The 23,406-nt window shown below is 37.0% G+C and overlaps 1 protein-coding gene across 5 annotated transcripts in view; it reads right to left on the bottom strand.

The window, feature by feature from the left end:
* LOC107726451 (myomegalin-like) overlaps positions 1-23,406 on the bottom strand; it is a 69,760-nt gene that overhangs the window by 17,750 nt on the left and 28,604 nt on the right. For 3 of the 5 annotated variants that reach the window (XM_016536037.1, XM_016536034.1, XM_016536036.1), the window contains exons 1-20: positions 14,092-16,107; positions 12,590-12,727; positions 12,305-12,424; positions 11,431-11,523; positions 10,907-11,275; positions 10,701-10,805; positions 10,382-10,519; positions 10,112-10,291; positions 9,834-10,028; positions 9,464-9,742; positions 9,270-9,389; positions 9,071-9,140; positions 6,710-6,825; positions 5,870-6,039; positions 5,641-5,767; positions 5,403-5,562; positions 4,634-4,750; positions 4,090-4,501; positions 3,093-3,328; positions 2,941-2,995 (exon numbers count right to left, since the gene is read on the bottom strand). In XM_016536037.1, the coding sequence (XP_016391523.1) occupies positions 2,941-2,995; positions 3,093-3,328; positions 4,090-4,501; positions 4,634-4,750; positions 5,403-5,562; positions 5,641-5,767; positions 5,870-6,039; positions 6,710-6,825; positions 9,071-9,140; positions 9,270-9,389; positions 9,464-9,742; positions 9,834-10,028; positions 10,112-10,291; positions 10,382-10,519; positions 10,701-10,805; positions 10,907-11,275; positions 11,431-11,523; positions 12,305-12,424; positions 12,590-12,727; positions 14,092-15,279 (4,388 nt within the window). In that variant the 5' untranslated portion in view covers positions 15,280-16,107. Of the gene's footprint in view, positions 1-2,940; positions 2,996-3,092; positions 3,329-4,089; positions 4,502-4,633; positions 4,751-5,402; positions 5,563-5,640; positions 5,768-5,869; positions 6,040-6,709; positions 6,826-9,070; positions 9,141-9,269; positions 9,390-9,463; positions 9,743-9,833; positions 10,029-10,111; positions 10,292-10,381; positions 10,520-10,700; positions 10,806-10,906; positions 11,276-11,430; positions 11,524-12,304; positions 12,425-12,589; positions 12,728-14,091; positions 16,109-18,517; positions 18,572-21,206; positions 21,364-21,501; positions 21,666-21,901; positions 22,026-23,406 lie in introns of those variants that run through there. The other 2 variants (XM_016536038.1, XM_016536035.1) reach the window with 2 other exon arrangements.

The following is a 23,406-nucleotide window of genomic DNA, read 5'->3' as shown; positions in this document are numbered from 1 at the left end:
ACACAAAAACACACATAAAACACTTCAGGACATCAAACCGATGCAAATCCCCTCTGTTTTCAATTACAAACCCCAGCTAAAGCCTGCACCTGCAGCGCTTCTGCGAGCGGAGAAAAACATAAAAAAGCTAGGCTATATATATATATAACGAATAAACAGGCCTATACAAGAAACATATTTTTACTTAAATAATTTGTTTTTATTGTGAATGTACACAAATAAAGGCAAACCTTTTACAATTTCCGATTGTCTTTAAAACTAAAAGGAGTAGTTTCTTCCACTAGAAGGAAAAAATTCAAGTGATTGCGCCGGCGCCGCATGCATGCACACAGTTAAACTTTGCTACCTTAACAATGCAGCCTGTTCATTATCATAATAAAATACAGTCAGTGTTTTACGTGGATATTGGAACGCGAGTGAAGTAGCCTACATCATAAATAATAATTTGCCATTCAAATACATCGCGAATACGGAAACCTTTGATTTTGTGTGGAATGAGAGACCCAACGTTGGTTTGAGTTTCGTTTTAGCCTAAATTAATTCGTTTCGGCTTGTCGTTTATATTGCTAGCCTATAGCTTCTTATGTTTTTAGTTCTTGTTCTTTTCTAAATACTGTTAATTGAAAGGATTTGTTGTGGAGTGAGGGGAACTAAAATAGCCTAGCTATGTTTACAGTGTTTATTATAATGTTTGTAAACATTTTGCGTCGGCATTAGGCCTATTTCTGAATGAAATAATAAAGTGCGACTTATACGCGACTCATGTTTTCTTCCCCTAAAAACACATTTTTTATACGCGTGTCGCGTAGCGTATTTTAACCATGCAGCAAACCTTTTTAAATATTTTGATAAATTACCTAAAAAATAATAATTAAAAGACTTTTAAACCGTTTAACTGATTGTATTAATCGGTCAAAATTATTACAGTCGGTTAACCGGTTAAAATGAACATCCCTACTTCGTTTAAAAAACAAACAAACATTATTTTCACATATTTTACCTTTATTCTACACCACTGTTTCCATTCTCGTTAAAACAGTCTGTTGAGTTCCTGGTTCTATGAAGCCCCTCCCTCAGAAATACGCAATCGGGCTCAGATTGGTTAGCTGGCCTAGTGTGTTGTGATTCGCTAACTGCACATTGTCCGGAAACGTCACACCCCCTTACCATTACGGGTAGTTGCATGTTCCCGGGGGCAGGGTTTATGTAAACATTGTGGTTAGTGATGTCACAAACCCTGAAAGAAGCTCGTTGTTGTCCCTACTAGCTTTTTTTTGTAGTCCTTAAACAGCGATTTCTTTAAAAGAAAATATCTCCCTTTGCATTGAACTTTGAGCATCGTACCTTTGCAGATGTTGTTTACGCTGTAACAGCAACATTACACACTACCTAAAGTAAAAAAAAGTGAAATCATAATCAACCACCCCTTTAAAAAACAGCTTAATAAAATATTCCAAACCAAATATTGTTCCTCTAATGTCCAGTGGTTCTCTCTCTATTCTCTTCAACACAAGACCATCTTTTCAACAAACCCATCCAGCAAACCGATCCATCCCAGCTTTGGATGATTCAAAGAATCTTCAGACACAGTGGGCTACACATGGACACACAATGTGAAAGAAGAGCTTGATTCTAGCAGTGCAACAGCCAGGTGCTTCTCATCAGGCAAATCCATCTAGATGTGCCAACAGAACGTTAAAAAAGATGTAAGAATAACATTTTAATAAATATATTTAATAAATATTTCTAAAAATACAATAAAAAAACGCTTAAGAATACCATCTCTATGCCTTTCCATTCAATATACAATATAAAGATGATCCTGTTAGCAGGCAAACAGCGCAGATCCTCCCAGCTCATGCATGCTCACCCGCTGACTACCGCTTAATACAATGCATCATGGCGTAAGGCAAAGAAAAATAAGGGTCATGTCCTGTAGCCATTCTGAGGGTTGTTATGTAATGAGGGCATGAATTCCGTTAAAATGTCCCATGAGTTCAAAACATTTCAGAGACACCCTAGAACCAGCAGTGACATTATGTAGCAAGCTTCTGACAGTTCACATTAGCATTAGCATATAGCATCGCTCAACCGGGCCTGCAGGCAAAGTCAAATAAGTCCACTTCAGTGCTCATGAAAGGGTAGAAATGAAGCGAGTGAGTTACAGACGGAGGTGTAGGGGAAGAGATTATGAAAGAAAAGAGAAACAGAAACAGAAAAGAAAAGACTACTGGAAAAAAAATACCTCAAAACAACCACTCAATATTGAGGGTCACGTCTACTGTAAAACTGGCAAAAAAAAAGTGCCATTCTCACCATAATGACATATTTGATTCTAAGAAATAGCACAATGGAGTCGAACTTGACTGTTACAATAAAAATATATTGAAACACAATATTAAAACCTAACCAGTCAGAGGATGTACAGTATGAAGGATCCAAATGTCAGTCATTGACTTGACAATGTCTCTTTACTGAAATAATCTCTCATATTGATCCATCCGGACCAAACGTTTCCATGATGCTTACTGGGTGAGAAACTCATCACAGCTGGTGTCTAAGTCAATAGGACACCAGAAAGCTCTATGGTCATGCCAGCAAATACACGCACTGCCAAAACGAATCATTGCGTAACAAGCCGCTCTGCTTTATGAACATGCAAAACATACTTTTAAAGCACTGCAAGCAATTAGACTTTACTGAGGAAAAGATGCTACGCTAAGGCACTCCTCAAAGGCTCTTTATTGGGAGTTTAAACTGAAATTTTTGTCAGTACAGTCTGTCAATATTAAACAAATCTCAACAAATCAATATTGCTCATGTGCTATACTAATCACATGTTCTGGCTGATTTGGTGTACTGACAGCAATGGGGAACCTGATTCAGTTCTGAAGCGCTATAAATACAAGGCGTGATCAATAAAATGTTTAGCTGACTCACCGTATTGCGAGCAGCTCGTGACCTGATTTGTCATCTGGGACTTCAGAGTGATCCCCTGTAATGTGATAAAGTAATTAATTGCAATGTTTTTTGTTACAGAAAAACATTGATATTGTCAGATGTATGTTGGTAAGTATGCATGTTTCACTCACGGCCGCTGATTTTGGTGCTGACTCTCTGAGCAAGTGAGATGCTCTGGGAGAGCTGGTCTCTGAAGCTCTGTCCCATGTAGTAATCGATGTCATTAGAGCGCAGCAGCTCTTCAAAGGCCTTGGTGGTGTCTCCCAGGTGCTGAGTCAGAATATGGCACACGCCACGGCCTTCCCGCATCCTCTGACGGAGGTGAGACAGCTCACGGGCCTGTGCTTGGATCAGCGTGTCAAACTTACTGCAGGGAGAAAAGTGAAAGTAGCATTTATGCACCAGTATTACTTACAGTGAAAATACATAGTGTGAAATTTTTAGTGCTATTAACTGATTCAATTTTGAATATAATCAATTACATGATAAACCACTTAATTAAATTAATAAGTTGCACATCATATTTAATAGTTCCGGTGGTAGAAAAATATTTTATTATGGAACCTGCATGTCTCAAGTTTAAGTTAAAAACACCATTAAATATATATATATATATATATACATACACATACAGTATATACTGTATATATATATATATATATATATATATATATACATAACATCATATATACATAAAATATAATGCATTAAAGGTTAGAATTATTCACTAATTACAAGTGGTCAATTGCAATTTATTATTTATTTGTTTACTTTATATTTAATCTAACTATAATATATAGTTATATTTATATATAATGTAACTATATTAAACTTGTATTTTTTAAAAATTGAAATACAATATTCTTGAATAATACAAATAAAAACATGTACTGTATATTTATATACACACACACACATACATACATACATACATCTATACTTCTATAAAAAACTATTTCTATAAAAAGACAATATAAAGTAAATGTAATATATATAAAAAACGAAATAATTGCTAATTAAAAGTGATTCATTGCAAGTAATCTTACATTTTATTGAATTTATGTTACATTATACATTAATTTAATTTACATTAATATTATTATATTAATATCACATGAATGTACTCACCCCGGCCAATTCACAGCTTTGCCATCTTCTGAATGACCTTTGCCCTTTCTGAGCTGCTCCTCCAGTGATGTCACACGGGATACAAGCTCCTGCAGCTCTCGGTCTTGCTTGGGCTGGTGGGGGAGAGACCCGAAGCCGTCAGACGACTGCCAGCCCTCGTCCTCCTCAGCTGTACTCTGTGCCTCAGAGTTATCCAAGCCCCAGTTGACCTTTCGAGGAGTGCTGACTGGAGTGTGATCACGTGTTTGGGCCTGCAAGCTACGGATCAGAGCCTGAGATTGGGAGAGCTGACCACGCAGGTCCGTCACATCATGTTTAGTCTTCCCAGAGTTCAATGAGCTGGGACCACCCCACCACTGAGAGCCCCCATCACGATAAGAGAGAGATGTGCACAGCTCCAGATCATCAAACTCTGCAGCAGAGAAAGACACACATTTCTTATTTACAAGAAGTTGTGATGTTTTGATACAGTGTTTAAAAGTAAAATTAGGCACTACAATTTTAAGACATAACGCCCCCTAGTGGTAACTCCAAATGAGAATACCTGGGCTGCTGGTGTCTTCTCTCTCTGCCTCATTCTCACTGCGGCCACATGTCTCATAGCCCAGATCCTGGATGTCCACCTGGACCTGCTTATTGTCCTGCTGTACTGAAGTTTCCGCTACACGAAAGACCAGACAGATAGGTGTTTTAGGAACTGAAACTTTTCATATAATGCTTTTTATTTATGTTTGTGAGTCAGTGTTAATAACCGTTTTTTTTAACTCACAGTTTAATCATTTTTTAGTCTATTGACAAAATTTACTTAAAATTATTATAGTAAATTTAATTATAGTATTTATCTATTTACAGTTTTTATAGTAAACAATTATAGTATACAGTAGTATAGTATTAATTAAATCATAGTATTATAGTAGTAAATATAATATTTCAATATATAGTATTTTGTCAGATTTATTCATTTTAGTTCATTTTACTCAAGCATTTTAATTGGCATCTAATTATATCTACAAAAACAACATTTCAGTTATCAAGTTATCAACAATTCAGTTATCATGTATTCAGATATTCTATATAATAATTTTAATGCATCAACATTTAATACAAAATCATTTGAAAACTGTCATTGTTTTGAAAACCCGCTCTCCTGAAATAACTAAACATAATCAAATGCACTATTTTGACCATTTCATTTTACATACATTCTGACTATATACGTTTAAGTAACTTTTGCATTTGTGGGATTATGAGCATTATTTGTTAACAAAGATTTCTGTCAGCAGTTTCACTGATGAGACTGTGTGATTACTCACTGAGCAGTTCTCTGTAATCTTTAAGTTGTTTGGCTTGAGCTTGAACTATGGCCTCTGACACCATGAGTCTCTCCTGAAGCTCTCTGCTCTCCTGCTGGACCTGCTCAAGGTCAGATTTCAGTCGCACCGTCTGGTCACACATTGGCTCCCTTTCATTGGGCTGAAATACAAACATGCATGAAAGTTTGCAGTAAAAACCCATGGACGCTATTAACCTTCAGGTGTAAAGCAAACTCACCTCTACACCAACTGCATCCACCAGCTGTCCATCTGATGTGCTCTTCTGTCCATCATTCTGAGGCTTTCTTCCTGTCACCATAATCTTGAGCTCTTCATTTTCAGAGCATATAGTAAAAAAAGCTTTCCTGTTTTAGGAGTACCGGACACACACAAAACAGAATTTGACACATTTTAACATTTATTATTTGTAAAACAGCCTTTTGTAAGTTTGCTGTAGATAGCTGTACCTCATTTGAGAGAGAGAGGAGAAGCCAGCCTTTTCCAACTGGGACTTGAGCTCCATCAGTTCTCTCTCTACAGCCCTCCTCTGCTCCACCAGTAGCTTGACCTCCACCAGTCCCGGACCCTCAGCTACTGCATCCTGGCAGCCCTTAAGACCTCTATGCTGATCACAGCTCTATGAAAGGAAAAGAAATATAATTTTTTTTTAAACAAAAACTAATAAAAATGAAAAAAGCACATAATAAAATGACTAAATACAATTTTTAAAACAAAAATAAAGACAAAACCATAGCAAAATTTAAATTTAACTAAAATGAAAATGAAAACTGAAAATATAAAAATAAATGCTAATTCAAAATAATAATAAAAACTCTTTATTTTTCTTATTTATTTTTAATAGTTTATTTGTATTGAATTTTTATTTAATTTTCTTATTAGCATGTTATTTTTATGTTTTTGTTATCTTCTTTCTAATTTTTATATTCTTAAAAAAATAATTCTGTCTCACTTTTTAGCCTAAAGCACTTTAAATTACCATTGTGTATAAAATGTGCTATGTAAATAAACTTGATTTGCCAATACTATTGTATAGTATAAGTGAGCATGGTTGTAGAATTGAATTTTTTTTTGTATGCTGCAACATAGTATAGTATAGTATAGTATAGTATTGTATAGTATAGTAGTTAGCTAGGATTTAAATCTTTGAAGCTCAATATAAATGCAAAATATTTCAGATGTGCTATATTATACCTTCCGACATAAACCTATGTACAGTATATAAAATATATCCATGACTATGACCAAAATACATGCAGTACTATTATGCTTTCAGCATGTTGTCATACCTGTACACTGACCAAAGACTGAGCCGTCAGTTTGGAGCGCTCCTCGTCTTCGGCACTGTCTGCAAACTCACTATTGCAGTCTTCATCATCCTCCTCTCCATCATCTGATGTAAAACCTAGAGGAAAAAGTGCTGCATTGTTAGTACAGAAATACACCCAAATGCATTCACACACTCACAAAGACATGTGCACTGACTGTTGCTTGTGTCACTATGGAGACTAGTGAACATAATACTCTAATGAGGCTCATCTTACTGACAGTGGGCTTCTCTGAATAACCTTTCATCTGCAGCATATTCACAAACTATTCTACTATAAAACCAAGCTAATCCAGGACCATATTGACTCTCAATGACAAAACGGATTCTTCAGGCCAGTATACACACAAAAAACAAGCAGAAAGACAGGAAAAGCAAGAGCAAATAGATACAAATACTCATTTCCTGAGTGGCAGCACTGCCCAGTTCCGGATTCATTCCACTACTGTACAAGTTAATATGATTTGTACAAGTTAACAGAATATTCAAAAAGTTTTTTTTTAGATTGCTATATTGTACATTCAGTGGTATATTTTCTGGGGGTCGTCTAACTTTAAAACAGGATTAAAAAATAAAGGGTAACACTTTACAATAAGGTTCAGTAGTTAACATTAGTGAACTACTTTAGATAACATGAACTAAGAATGAACAATACTTCTACAGCATTTATTAGTTAATGTTAATTTCAACATTTACTAATGCATTAAAATCAAAAGTTGTGCTTGTTAACATTAGTTAATGCACTGTGAATTAACATGAACTAACAATGAACGACTGTATTATTATTAACTAACATTAACAAAGATTAATAAATACTGTAATAAATGTATTGTTCATTGTTTGTTCATGTTAGTTTGTACATTAACTAATGGAATGTTATTGTAAAGTGTTACCAAATAAAGTGTAAATAAAAAGTTTATATATATATATATATATATATAACGTATCAGCAGTGATACTGGATTTTGGAAAGAGGTTTAGCCAACAAGACTCCACTATTAATGAATATTAAAATATAAGTTTTATAAAGGGAAAGCTGCTAACACACTATCAATTTATGAACTAATGCTTATTGTGCACTGCATTTATTTACTAATGAAGTTTCATGTGAGAATTTCATGACAGAGATTTGATATAAATCAGCTACTGGCTTCTGTTAAGATTTTAGAACCTTTGGTGAATGACAGTATTATCCTGTATTGTGTGTCACAGGACAATACTGACCAATGAGCTCCATTGTGTATGTTGTATAGTATCCAAAACAGCATCTCTAGGACTTTTATCAAATATTTTAGCTTCATATATTGTATGGATCATATATAAACACAAATATTAAGAAAATGTGTTTGGTTAGGTTTACTGTGCAGCATTTAAACATGGGCACTGATTGTGCTTGTGACTTTGGGAAATGGGAAAGAATGGAAAGAGAAGAGAAAGATTTAGAAGAGAAAAGATCAGCCCAAAGGCCCACTATGTCCCAGTATAAATAAACATGTTTTCACCATATCACCCCAGTGTTTTTTTTTCTTTTGATTGAGTATATTTCATCAAATAATTTACTGAGAGTCAAAATGATCATGGTACATACAAAAAAAAAAAAAGTACAACACATATTTAAATGTCCATAAAGGCATTAGTTAGGCAGTAACGTGATGTATTCAGCTCAATACTAAGTGCAAACAATCTGTATATGACATGCTACAAACATCAGTTGTTATTATGCATGCAGAGACACACTTCTGTTATCATATATTTAACTATATATATATATATGCTCTACACCTATTGAATAAATCATTATTCTAAAACAAAGCAGCACTTAAATACAATGAAACTGTCATTTTGTACTAGTCTTTCCAGAGTGCATTTTTTACAGGTTTCTACAGTGACAGTGAAATAACATAAGATCCACTTTTTGTAGCCCTCAAATTTATATATTAACGTTTTTTTTTGTTGCTTTAAATTAATAAATTACAGTTAAGCATTTGGAATATTAGAAAAAAAAATCATAATGAGCTCAAATACAAATAATTGCACTATTAAAAACAAAATAAAACATTCAAACACTTCATGCACACAGGTAAGATTAAATACAAGTAAGCATTATGTTGTTAGAATCCATTACAATAGTATCTACAAGATTCTAGTGGCTTCAAATAACTAAAAATGCACAATTCAGTCTTTAGTTGTTCCTAATTCAGACACTGGTTAATCTCAGAACATGCTTATCTAGCAATTATAATCGTGATGCAATGCACAAAGCATAATTTGTCCTCTGCAGCCAGGAGGCCACATTACAGACCAAACTGCAGCCCGTCCCCACCTCCAAAATCAGCATGAGATTTAGCCGCATGTCCTGTTTCCATGGACACCAGTGGATCCAAAATAGCCTGCTTAAAAAATAATAATCATACAATATATGTATAAACAGTTGAAACTGTACAGTACCAAACAAGTCATGTAGTTTAATGCTCATTCAGTTTATTTAGTTTAAGCTCAGCCTTTTTTGTTGATATGCTTACCTTGTGATTAATGCAGGTAGCGTCCTGATGCTCCACCTTCTCTCTCAGCATCTGTAGCTCTTGGGTCAGTTGCTCTACTAGTGGTAAATCTGACGGATCCACCAACTGCATCTGCAAGTCCTGAATAAATCAACTCGATAAACACCCACACCTACAAAACCCTAAAATTCTAAACTTAAAGGCTAAACACAAACCTTGATGATTTCCTCTTTGATGCTCACAGTCCTGCTCAAAGCCTCTATATCTGAGGCCTGGGTCTTGAGTTGGTCTTGGAGGGACGCCAGGGTGACATGCAGGGCAGTAAGCTGGTTCTGGGCCTCTCTTTCTCTGCGGAGAGTCAGTCGGAGCTCATCCTGAAGAGTTTGTGTGTCTGCTTCGGTCGACTGTGGGTTAGTCGACCCAAGTTGTCTTCGTAGCTCCTGCAATCGAGCGGTCTGTTCGGCCATCACCTGACCCACACGGCCTGCAGAATCCTGGGAGATTGAGTGTGATGTTAAAAAGTGATTTAAAGCGCAGGAGGTACATTAGATTGTGTTACAATGTCTGTCAGTGGTAGAGTGTTACCCTGATGTACTGCTCTCTTGCATTGATGGTGTTGAGCAGGTCTTGGACTTGTGAGTGATGCTCTTGAGTCTGTCTGTTGCGGTCCGACAGCAGCTCCTGGAACAAATGTTCCTTGAGCTGAAGCCGAGACTTCAGCTCCTCAGCCACCTCATTGGACCCGACTGACATTTCACTGAGAAGAACCGCAGTCATCTCCTGCAGAGAGATGCATGTTGGACAGAATGAAGCTAAATAGTTTAAAAGAACACACGTGCATTATATCTGAAGTGTGCATTCACCTCCGCCTCTTTGGTGCGTGTGTGCAGTGATGTCTGCAGCTGACTGATTAAAGTGTCCCTTTCTCTCAGGCTGCGCATGTGTGACTCTTCTTTCTCACGCTGAACGCTCTGAGCATTGTGCCAGGCCTCACAAACTTGCTCCAGCGCTAAACCTTTACCACGAAGCAGCAACTCCAGACTCTGTACAGATTAGAACATGAAAATAAGTTATGAACAGATCGTAATGCTGATATTCACAATTTTAGCAGCATGCAGGTGTGACATGAATACCGTGATTGTTTCCTCATTGTTGGACAGCACACATCGAAGTTTCACCAGGTCTCTCTCTTTCTCTCTCAGCAGCAGTTGCAGTTTACGCACCTCGTCTTCCTTCTGTTCCATGCACGTGAACTTATCATCTATCGCTCTCTGAGACAGGCAAGGCAAAGTTTATTGAATCATACACAATAGTAATTCTAAGAAAATAAAGACATACAATACTTGATCTATAAATATTGATCTATTAAGATAAATATTGAATATTGATCTATTAAGCACTTCTGCATACTGCATGTTTTGTAAATTAGTTTGTGTATGTGTGTTTATGTACCTCTAGTGCTCGATCTCTTTCTTGAATGCGTTGTTTTAGCTTGTGGATGAGGTTGTCTCTACTCCCAGCAGGCTCTTTCTGACCATCCACCGGCTCACTGTAGTCCTGATCAAACAGAGTATACAGCATCAGAGATTAACATCCTTAGTGAAAGTTTATCAGTACAAGGACTTGATTATTATCAAAATGTTCTTTGCATGTCTTACTTCTATCAGATGTTCTTTGTGCTCTAGTGAGGTCTTCAGTTCTCGAATGGTCCTCTTTCTTTCCTCAGCCTCTTTCTCCCTCTGTTTCCATTCGTCTCTCCATTTCTCCTCCATTTGTTGTACCTCAAAGCGAGCTTTCTCTAGAGCAGCCTGTAGATCCTGGTTGTGCCTTTCTGCCTCCTGGTGGTGTTGCAGGGCTCTCTGCAGGTCAGCCTGGAGGCGCTGGTTTGCACGAGCCAGGTCTTCTTCTCGCCTCTGGCCCTGCTGCTGTGTTCTTTGAAGGCCCTGCAGCTCCAGCTGGGCTGAGAACAGAGAGCCTTGGAGGTCCAACAGATCAGCCTGCAGACGACTCGGAGCCACTCCAGACACCTGTGCCAACAAGCAGTCAAGCCGTTGGGAGAAATAACCAGATATCCAAGTCATTCTCTAGTGGCTGTAATAAAAAACTTAATAGAACTGATTCAAATGGTTTTGAGAGTAAACAGGAGTGTGATCTTTAAATTTTACTGAAGGAGGATTCCCACCTGCTGCTGCTGAAGCTGGTAATGATTGTTCTGTTGCTTCAGAGAGTGCAGAAGTTCCTTCTGCTCTTCAATGAGCTGGTGGAGATCAGTAATCTAGCATGAAAATACATTGTTTTCATTAACATAGTCTGAATCTCAGCTTCAAAAAATAAGATATGTATCAATTAAGCATTGCAAGTAGATTTAATCACACACTAATCAAATGATTTATCATAGGGCATTTGAGATGTTTATGTAGAAATAAAAGCAAAAGCATTTATGTTATGTAAAAATGTTGTAATTTTTTTGATAACGTCTTCAGCTTTTTAATTGTTAGTTTTATCAAAAAGTTGTCACCTAACACTACATTTACCTTACTCAACGTCCATAGCTAGGAAAGTGAACTTCAGAGATTAGCATATCACTAAAATGCTACATATATAATTAAATGTCAACTATATTATAAATGCATTCTATTTTTACTTTTTATTATTATTTACTTTTAAATTTTTTCCTTTTACCTGTTACTAATGTTTAATTATTATTATTTATGTTTAATTATAGTTATTATTATTATTTAATGTATGTTCAAAAACTTCACAATTTAAACTCCTTTGCAATGTTTGGAGCAGAAACATAAGAATTCTTACTTCACCGCATTAATACTCAAAATGTGTTTCTGGGTCAAAGTGACTCAAAAAGATTACATATTAATGCGCCAAGTTCATATAACTGATTTTTGATTGTAGAATTATCAATTTATGTGGCTATATGACTTCAAACCTTACTTTTCCCATACTTTAACTAACAGTCCAAATACCAAACAGTGTGTTTCAAGCATGTGAGGAAAGCCTGATATTCCAGTCACCGCTTTGAGCTTTCGGGGCAGACATACCTCACAGTCTTTAGTGTTGAGCGAGTCACTCAAGGTCTGTATTGTTCTCTCCTGACCACATGCTGCTTCTCTGAGAGAGCGTAGTTCACGTTCCATGTCCCCAAGCCTATGTTGTAACTTCTATTCACACACACAAACAAAAGACCTCAGCACAATAATGATTTAATGATTCTCATTCCTGATGAGACACAACAACACCATAGCAACAACAGTACACCGTAATAACTTGACAGTCAAATGACAAATAACTGTTGCTTGATGAAACATCACATTTGATGTCAATACCTTATTACTGCCCTCGCTTTCTCGGATCTTGGTCTGGAGAGACTGGACCTGTTGTTGGGCCTTCTGCAGCTCGCTCACACACTGACCCGCTGTGTTCTCGTATTCCGCCAGCTGACACTGCTGCTCCTCAATCAACCTCTGAAACAGACAGTTCATAGAAGCAAATATTTAAAACTCTAAGATTACAGTTACTTGTTTCAGAGAGAGAGAGAGAAATTCATTAACATTTGATTTGACTTGAAATTAAAGTTGTCTTTTCTGCTGATGCAAGCAAGATCAACTGGCCTGACAAAAATAACATTAATCAATCCAATCCAACTTTTATAATTTCCTACTCAATATTCAGGTTATAGAAATTAAATGTATTGCAAATGCTGTTTCGTGTTTTGAGAGTCAATACTTTGCATGGAATCATGCAAAGTTGTTTACTGAAAAAACTGTATTAATGCGAGTGAGAGGACACATGCAGTGCTGAATAAACAGTTATGACCAAAGCCTGCCTCTACAACTTCCTCAGGAAGTCCTATTTTTCCATGGCGGCATGCCATTCACTTCCTTGTTTTTCATTTTCACTTAACATCATTTCTGTCTCTATTTACTGACATAAGGTCTTATAATGATAAATATAAAATGAGTCTCTATAATAAACAGAGACTTTACTGTGCACAAAAATATATTTTGTCTAGCACAATAGAAGTAGTGCAATTAATTAAAGGATAATGTTTCTAAACCCTGTCTACGGTAACAAAGTGATTACAAGTGGCTTTGCATAGTACAATACTGCTTACTGTGAACACTAAATATCAGATTACACATACTGACTGTTGCTTTATCTGTCATTACATGGACACAATCGGGGTTTACCTATTAATGGATTAAATTAAAAACATTGTATTGCCAAAATGATCATATATCATACTGTTGTTAGCATATCGCTCAACACTATTGTGGAAACAGTGATTTTTTCCCCCAGAATTCTTTGACAAATAGAAAGTTCAAAAGAACAGCATTTATTTGAAACTGAAATTATTTGTAACATTTTAAATGTTTTACTATAATTTTTAATAAACTAAATGCACCCTTGCTGAACAAAAGTATAAATTTCTTTAGAAAAAAAATCTTACTGACCCTAAAGTTTTGATTGGTAGTGTAAATATAGAGCCAATATGCATTCATTAGAGGAGCGAGAATACAATGATCCCTTTAGAATTAGCCTGTGGCAGGAAGCACTGTTGCTCTCAACAACAGTTGCTAAGAAGATGATGGGTAACCTAGTAATAAAAGGCAATCAGAGAGCCGGAGAGCTCTGGGAGGAAAAAAGGCCTGAGGGAGTTCTTCATCTACTCATCTAGTTTATGCCCTATAAATTCATCTTCCCTGTTTCTTAATATACTTTGTACAAACAGAAGATGCTTTTCAAACAACCCTAATTTATTCCTCCTTTTCTTCATTCTAATGATTTTCTGAGGTTTTTCTGAGATTCCTTAGGTCTTCCTGTTTACCTTCTGAAGGCCCAATGGCTTGCACTGCACATAATCATCCAACCACAGCTCTTCCATTTCTGCCAACTCAAGCTGAAGCTCCTGCTGGATGCTGGAAGGAGCATCTGGAAGATGGGGAGAAATGGGACACTCTATCCCAATGGAAGACACCTGTAGCAGAGGGTAAGAACTCTCCATGGGTGTAGTGATAGGTTTGAGGAGCACAGGAATTCGACTACCTCTGTGACTCTGAAGAGGGTGATATTCAAAGCTTTTAAGCAAGCTGAGGGCCATATCAATTCCACACACAGAACTAGGCATCTTGATGGCAGATCGTTCCTCTTCAGACTCTCCCTGCACGGTGTTAGGATGGACTTTAGGATTAGACTCTTGGGTGACATCTACAGCAGTGTCCAAAGACTCCACAGAGGAGGCAGGACTCACACAGACAGGCTCTGGATCACTGGGCTGGCGAGATTGATTGTTCTCGTCAGGTTCCGTTTCTGGTGGAGGAGCGGATGAGATGGCCTCTTCAGCGCTGTCCTGAACACTACCGGAGTAATGTGTGGAGGGCCCGCAGGAAGTGCTCCGACCCACTTTCCTAGGAACCTTGCAGACCGCCTCGTAATCTGAATCTGCCACTCGCAGTGCAGCGCACCCTTTGCACTTCCTGGGACGGGAACCTAAAGTGGCGTCTGCTGCCGCATGGCACTGATGAACAAGGCATTGGTGGTCTTGAACCTGCTCCTGAGTGTCATGCTCAGCCCAGGACTCATAAACAGAGTATGCCAGATCTTCCTGCAATAGAGCGTTGTATTCAGCTTCAGCCAACCTGGAGAAGTCAACTACAGAAGAGTCCGCAGCACCGCTATCCACTCCAAAATCATCTGCATTGTTTTTGCGGTACAGTCCACCAATGCACTGCCTGAGCCTGTCTTTCTCCAACAAGAGCTTCTGCATCCGTTCAACGGACAATGCCTCCACCCTGGCGATCACAGTGTCGAACCGGTACATTCGGTCCAGCATGAAGGCACACTTGCTGCAGGCAAACTCTCCCCTGCCGTCTCGGGTCATTTCCCTGCCCAGTGCGTAGGACAGCAGCACCTGCAGACTCAGCTTGGCCGTTGGGTGGAAGATCCATCGCCGCTGGTTACCATTCAGCTCCCTTGCACAGATGCGACACACGTCCTTCATCTTTGAGTCCAACATTATAAATCTTCAATTAAATAATAATCTACAGTAGTTTGTGGCAAGAGCCAAAGTGAAAATGTCATGGCATATAAAGTTCCAAATTTGCTATTCTTCTCCAGTGCCCAGCAATGGAAAATAAGACATTTAAAAAATAAGGCAAAATATCTATATTTAAAAATATAATTAGAAATGATAACAATTTCATGACACTTTTTTATCATAGATGAGATGACGCCTTTAATTAATTCCGGTCAATCCACTAAATCTTAAAGTTGTACTATTTTATATCCTTATTTATGCCCTTCAGATCGTTCTTTATATAGATATATCGCTGGAAATAAATTTCGGTTTTGATTTCGATGTCGAGATGCTCGTCCTCCTCAACGGAAATAAAGATGCATGGTTTGTCCTTCACTCCAGCGCTCCAGATTATGTTTCATTCGCTCTTCTGTGAAGACGCCGACATGACAGTACATCATTTATATCCCACTGCCCGACTCCGGTTTAAAAACGTGTCATTTTTAAATAACCACCATTAGCCGAAATGTAGACGGAAATAATATCATATTCTGTCCCCGAACGGTCACACTAAAGGTTGACAGTATTTCGTGTAAAATACGGGTTCCGAGTTCCGACATACAGACAGCACAGCTCAAACGTTGTGGCAAGAGTGAGGCGGCGGAAAATGGCGCGTACCATTTTATGGACAAAGAGGGGTGTCCAAAATATACGTTTCTACAATATATCTTACTTATTTAAAACGTAGTAACGGTTGCTATCTTCTTAACACGCACTTATATTAAAACCACCTTATAATCTGACGTTTTATCGTCCGTTGTTTGTCAGCAGTGTTTTTGTAAATTCAATAAAGATGCATGGTTTGTCCTTCACTCCAGCGCTCCAGATTATGTTTCATTCGCTCTTCTGTGAAGACGCCGACATGACAGTACATCATTTATATCCCACTGCCCGACTCCGGTTTAAAAACGTGTCATTTTTAAATAACCACCATTAGCCGAAATGTAGACGGAAATAATATCATATTCTGTTCCCGAACGGTCACACTAAAGGTTGACAGTATTTCGTGTAAAATACGGGTTCCGAGTTCCGACATACAGACAGCACAGCTCAAACGTTGTGGCAAGAGTGAGGCGGCGGAAAATGGCGCGTACCATTTTATGGACAAAGAGGGGTGTCCAAAATATACGTTTCTACAATATATCTTACTTATTTAAAACGTAGTAACGGTTGCTATCTTCTTAACACGCACTTATATTAAAACCACCTTATAATCTGACGTTTTATCGTCCGTTGTTTGTCAGCAGTGTTTTTGTAAATTCTTCGAGCACCCCTCGGTGTACGCAGTGGTACCGGTCGCACATAGAGAACAAGCCATGCAAACGATGGCACTACTTTACATACTTATTTCCATTTTCGACAAAGAAATGCAACTGAGAAAGTGATTTTGTTTTTCCGACGTACTGGTATCTATCTATCTATCTATCTATCTATCTTTGCATTATGGGAAAAGGTATAGCTGTGGCTAGGAAATTAAATGTTCTGCATTTATTCCATCTTTTTAGTTTTAAAAGATGTGGTGCAGTCATTAGTTTTATCGCATTTTGAGTACTGCCCAATCTGCATCTGAGAAATACCTAAAAAACTTCAAAAGGTTCAGAACAGAGCAGCCAGGCTAGTGCTTCATTTCAGGCCAATGTTATTGATATGCATAGAAAATGAACATGGCTGTTAGTGAAGGATATATTTACACTTACGACTGCTGGTATATTGTCATAAGGTAATCAAGTATCATACACCATGCTTTTTCTTTGAAAAGCTTGTATATGTGGGTTTTAGGCATGATTATAAAACACGGCAAGTGAGTAAGGCTCAACTCTCTTTACCATGTCCACGAACAAATTTGATGAAAAAGACTGTTTTATCATGGCTCTGTTGCTTGGAATAGGTTCCCATAAATATACGAAAGAGTAATTGCACATATGTGTTTAGAAGAAAATGTGAAGATATGCTTATATATATATGTAGATGTATGCGTTTTGGTGTATAGGTATAGTTTTGTGATGTGATTAGTGTCATTTTATTTTTGTTCTTATTTTAATTATTTGTATGATTTTTGTTATTTTGTACAGATTTGTGGATCCCAGAAAGATTAGCAACCACTTTGTGGAAGCTAATGGGAATCCAAATAAACAATAAACAATATCTATCTATCTATCTATGAATGGTTGTTTCTTTATATACATTATAATAAATGTGCAATTGTAATGGGTCCTGCTTGTAAATTGACTAAAAATGTCAATTGTTAATTTTTACAAAGATTTAAACAATCAGATTTGCCATCAACATCCACACAGTAAAACTTGTGGATAGATGGATCAATCTCTTATCAGTTAATATTAATTATATTGATTATAGATAGAAATAATTGAGTGATGTCATGTTAATGGTGGTATTTGCACATTTTGGCAATTGTGTGGTGTCTCTATGTGGATATTCGAATGTCTCTAGAATTTAGACGACGGAGACAGAACACCATAACAGCACTAAAACACAAACCACCCTTAATCAAAAACGTATTTATCAGGCAAATGTAGCATTATCTCATTGTTTATGTCAACCAGTGATAGTGATGACAAGGGGTTGAGAAACAGTAAAATTAATGTGAGATTTCATTGCTATTCTGTGTACAGTGTGATGTAATTGATTGTTTATTTTTAAGCCTAAACCCAAGTCCAACAAGAAAGTGAATACTACATATCCCTTTACTCTCATTTTTCAATGGCATGACAATTTTTATTTATTTATTTATTTTATTTTTTGCAAAGAGCAGCAGAAAGTACAATACATGAAAATATTAAAAATAGAAAGAAAGCTTGTATTAAGTGTTGGATGATGAATGACAGGTTCTTTAAAAAACAACGAACATACTATTTAATTTTTAAACTAATTGTCGGTGTGTGCTGATGTACAGTACACTCTCAGCTTGCTATGACTGTACACTGTCGCTAGATGTCGCTCTCAGCACACTGGTGATGCTTCTTCAGCTAAATTAAAGCCATTTCCCCAAAAATAGGACTATTCATTCATTACCATACTCACTCATGGTTACTATATAAATATATTATATTAAGAACATATGCTAAACAATAATAGTAATTCTGTGTAGATTACATGCATACTTTTTTTTTTTTTAAATGAACTTGAGAGAAAATATAAATAGAACAAAAAGTCTTACTTGCATCTCCTGCTCTGTATTGCTTTTTCCATGAGCCAGTTCTTCTCTGAGGGTCTAAAAAAGAGAAAATTATGTAGCCTGCTGCTTGACAAAATAAGCCATGTCACAGTTTAAAAATGAATATAAACCTTTGATTTCATTTTTCTGTTTAACCCTGTCATATTAAATAATAGTCTAAATAGATTTTTTTAAAGATTTTTTATTTTTAAACTGAACAGTTTATTGAACCTTGAGACAAAATATATATTTTTGTAAAAATCTATAAAAATAGTTTTTTTTTGTTTTGAATATCATATTTAATACATCCGGTTTTTATGGCTCATATTGTATGATATAGGAGAATATGGATCTGATACTCAAGGATATAACACTATTGGGCTATAGTACTGTCAATCTGACGATTCCTACATGCCACTGGATCAGAGTACTGTCAATTACTGTCTGACTATTGCATGTAAAGTTTGCGTTTGGAGCACTCAACACCACCATTAGACCAAAGAGCTCGGTCAATGATTTGGCAAGGTAATGCTTTTTTTAAACCACACAATAAAGCTAAATTCAAAGGCCAATTTAAAAAAAGGTACAGTAAAAAGTGCACAAATCTGTATTTTGTTAGGGCAGTATTTGTGGCAGTTGAGAAATCACAAAATGTGAAATGGGCAGATAGCATAATATTGCTTGGTGTGTATTGTAAAGGCTACATATAACTGCAGACTCAGTTATATACAGTTATTCACTCAGCATTTAATGATGAAGTGTGTTATATTTTAACTCTATAAAGCTTTCTTCTCATACTTGCACCTCCAAAAGGTGTGCGTTTTTTGCGCCAATGCATTGTTAAAGGATCAGTGTGTTTTGTAATTGTCCCATATAAAACTTTAACGGGCAATTAAAAAAAATTATATAATAAAATGTGCTAATTCACAACATTAATACATCCTTTGTTAAACCGCTTTTTTGAATTTAAGGCATCTTTACGGATGGTGTCGAAATGCTGAATCGATTCATTCAATTCTAATAGTGCTTAATGCAGTGTCATTCACACAGAGAGCAGAGCGTCCCGTTATTTAAAGTGGAAGTTCACGTGTCAATGAGTAACAAACACCTCACTGAATCAGTATTATTTCTTATTACTTCAAAGTGAACGAAGCGAAAGTGAAACTTTCGTGTGACTGATCAAGCTTTTATACATAGTTTGCTGTAAAAAAAAAAAGGTTTTATAGGTTTGACTGTAATAATAATGCAAAAACTGACACTTGAAATCAACGTTTAAAAAAAATCTAATCAAAACAGACAAAAAGTAGTCATCGATATTTAAACATGTATCTAAATGCAAAACATAATAATTTAATTTAAACGTAATAGATTATATAGTTGTGTCTGAGAACAATTTCTTAGCAACTAGGGATTGTACAAACATATTTATTTTTATAGGGCTATACAGGCATCTAGTGGCTACACAATGGAATTACTGGTATTAATTTTAATCCTTATTAACAAATATATACAAATATGATTTGGAAATGTATCATACATATTGATACATTTGCAAAGTATATTTGTATATATTTGTTAATAAGGATTAAAATTAATATCAGTAATAGCATTGGCCGATGAGCTTTGTAAAAATCGACGCGTTTCAAAAAGGCGGGGCATAGAGGAGAAACAATAATGTACAGTATGTGGAAAATAATGTGTTTTTTTAACTTTAAACCGCATAAACACATTTCATTACACCAAATACACAAAATAATGTTCTTTTTAGCAGCATCATATGACCCCTTTAAGATTTGACTGTTTACATTCAGTTTTATGTTATTTTGTATGTAATAATGTAACCAATAAATATTTCGCCTAGGGCCTCAAAATGGCTAGAAACGGCCCCATTCAAATATTACTAACAATATAAAAGCTTTTCTTGCATCACTTTATAGAAATCAGTAAAGATTTCACAGCACAAAGACACGTGTACCACAACCTACAGTTGGACGTTTTTAGAATTATACTAAAATGCCTTTTAGTATAGCAAAGTTTTGATCGTTTTGATAATTTAGAAATTTGTGTATCAAATATGATAGAGCAGGCTTTACATGGCTACACAATTTCTTTTGCATTTGTGTCAATTTCCATGTTTTAGTTCATTTGATTCATTGTTTTCACAGTGTTAAACACGTTTATCTACACACAGGCTTTAACAATTTTATACGTCTCAGTTTGCACATGAATCTAAGGCAAAGTTAATATAAATCTCCCTGTGTATGTGATTTATAGCCACACTGTAAATATACTAATCTGGGAGAAGTATTGAATCACTCCTGCATGTGCCATGGTGCCATGACCTATTTCCAATGGCATGACTGTATGTGTATGTGTTTATAAATACAGTCTGTTATCTGAACCCATTTTCCCTTTAGGGGTTGAATAGGGGCCAGAGGCCAAAGTGACCTAGTTAGCTGCTGGCTTTTAACCACATTGAGGAGTACAGTAGAGCCATATATTGCATGCACAATCACATATAACACACACTGATGTGTGTGTAAGTGTGAGTGTGTATGCTATTTGCCCAAAAGCATTATACTGTGCCACACTGGCTGCTGCGGGGGTGACACATTTAAAAAAGGTTACTCATTATCAGGGCCACATGAAATCTATTTGTGCATTTTGATGGATGAGATCCTATACACACTACCTGGTCATCTTTCTCTTTCTGCTGGAGGGAAATGTTGAGGCTCTGCACTTGCTCTTCCAGCTGAGTTAGTTTTACAGTAATGGCGTCCCTCTGTGCACTCAGATCGGCTGTTTCTTGCTCTCTCCTGCATAGAGTTTCATTCAGTTCCTCTATCAACCTAACAGAAAGAAAGAGGAAAGGCATCAGAGATTGTTTTTTTATTTTCATTCAGAAATCTCAGAATAACATTCAGTACAATTTCTGAATCAACTGTAGCGTATTCAGTTTTTTTGAATGTTGGTACTGAAATGTTTACCTGTCTTTCTTAGCCATCTTTTCATGTTGTGCCGTGGCAGATAAGCTTTCATTTCCCCCCTGCATTTCCATCATCATCCTCCTTTCTAGGCCCAAACAGCGCTGGGACTCTGAATCTACCAGAGAAGCCATTTTTTCTGCTTCACTTCTTGCCAGTTGAGCCTCCTGAAAAAAATTGCATTGCAATGCAATGCAATAAAATGGACAGTTCTGTTGGTCTTGGATGCTAAAACACTTTGAGTATGGGATTTTACAAAGTCTCTTACAACAGAATTTGCTTCAAAAACACACACAAGAGTAAGTAAACAAGAACAGCAAAAGTGTTTTAAATACTGAGTGCAGTAAATGTGGACATCATTGTAATGAGGTCAGTTTATTGTGCATTGAAACAAAATATGCACCTCCTGCAGAAGCTGGATCTTGGTCTCCAGAATCTCTTGCATGTGTTCGATCTCCTGCTGCCGCTCCTCACAGCGACGCTGCACCTCCACCTCATTCTGATTGGTCAGACTTTCTGCTGTGGTTCTGTGAAGTGACACAATACAAACAAAATAGCTATAGTGAACAATTTGGAAAGAATGTGTCAAAACAAATCCATCGATACAAATGGGAAAACAACGCTTTTGGTCTGAAAGCTGCCTGTGCCAATGTGGATTTGTCTCAAAGTTAACTAAAAGGCTAAATCAATGAATTACGTCTTCCATGATCAATTGAAATGTACACGATCACATTTTTTAAACAAAACTGTGGAAGGCAAACAGCACTGAATCTATAATAAGTCTAAGTAACATAGAAAGGAAGTGCGTTTGCACTGAAATAAATGACAGTTACTTGATTTAAATTAAATGGAACAGTGCATTTTGCACCTGGTTAAACTGGACTGTGATTGCTTAGTGGACGCAGGAGTTTATAATGAAATACAGCACTTAAAGGTGGGGTCAGCGATTTTTTAAAAACGCTTTAGAAAACTGATTCGGGCCGAGTAGCAAAACAAACTTGTAGCCAATTAGCAGTATGGGGCATGTCTACTCATGATGTGGAGGAGAGAGCGTTCAGTGCACAGGACGGACATTAGCCAAGCCGAGCGACAGAAAGATAGAGATGGCGGATAAAAAAACTAAAGAGGAAAACGCCTGCGGAACAAAAGAAGGCTTAAGGCAATAAGGCAAGAAGCAGGACCCGTGTAAATATCGGATCTGCTTTCCAGCACTGGAGAGAACTCAAGGAGCGGAAGGCCTGCGATCGGATGCCGAGGTTGCTTTGTTTATTCTCGATAGGTGAGTAACACCGTGTCTGTGCTGCAACAACTAAAGTCTGTCTAGTACATTGGATGCGACAAAGCGACCGTTGAAAATCATTTGAAATTTGTGTCAATACGTCATGAATAGAACGCAGCAGCAGTTTTCTGTCGGGGATTTGTCGTGCCGCATCCAGTGTAGACCATAGATATGTATATATATCTATGGTGTAGACAGCATCACTGATTATAATGAGTTCCATAGTATTTTGTCGCGCCGAGCCACTCGCATCCTGTAACTGGGCGACAGGGACACGAGACGTGCGGATCCATTTGCAAAGCTTTATTCATAGAATGGTCAGAAACAGGTGAGGGTCAGACAATGGCAACAGGTATATTGAGGGCAAGACACAAGAGTAATCCGATAAACAGGCGTAGGTCGATCAACGGCGAACATAATCCAAAGGGCTTGACAAGAGGGGTAATCCAATAACATGAGCAATAGTCCAGGCGAGGTGCAAACACAGTCCGAAACAGCAAGGAAAAGGGTAAATCCAAGATACACAGGCAAAAGATCAGGAAACAGGCAATGCAACACTTTGACTAGACTATGGAAACTAGAACTAGAAACTTAAACAAGCACAGGGAACTGGCTCCGTAAAGTAGCTA

This window comes from Sinocyclocheilus rhinocerous, unplaced genomic scaffold (assembly GCF_001515625.1).
Source record: "Sinocyclocheilus rhinocerous isolate Xijiao unplaced genomic scaffold, SAMN03320098_v1.1 scaffold605, whole genome shotgun sequence".
NCBI lineage: Eukaryota > Metazoa > Chordata > Actinopteri > Cypriniformes > Cyprinidae > Sinocyclocheilus > Sinocyclocheilus rhinocerous.
The sequence above is the reverse complement of the archived record's forward strand: the minus strand, read 5'-3'. Positions and strand labels throughout refer to the sequence as shown.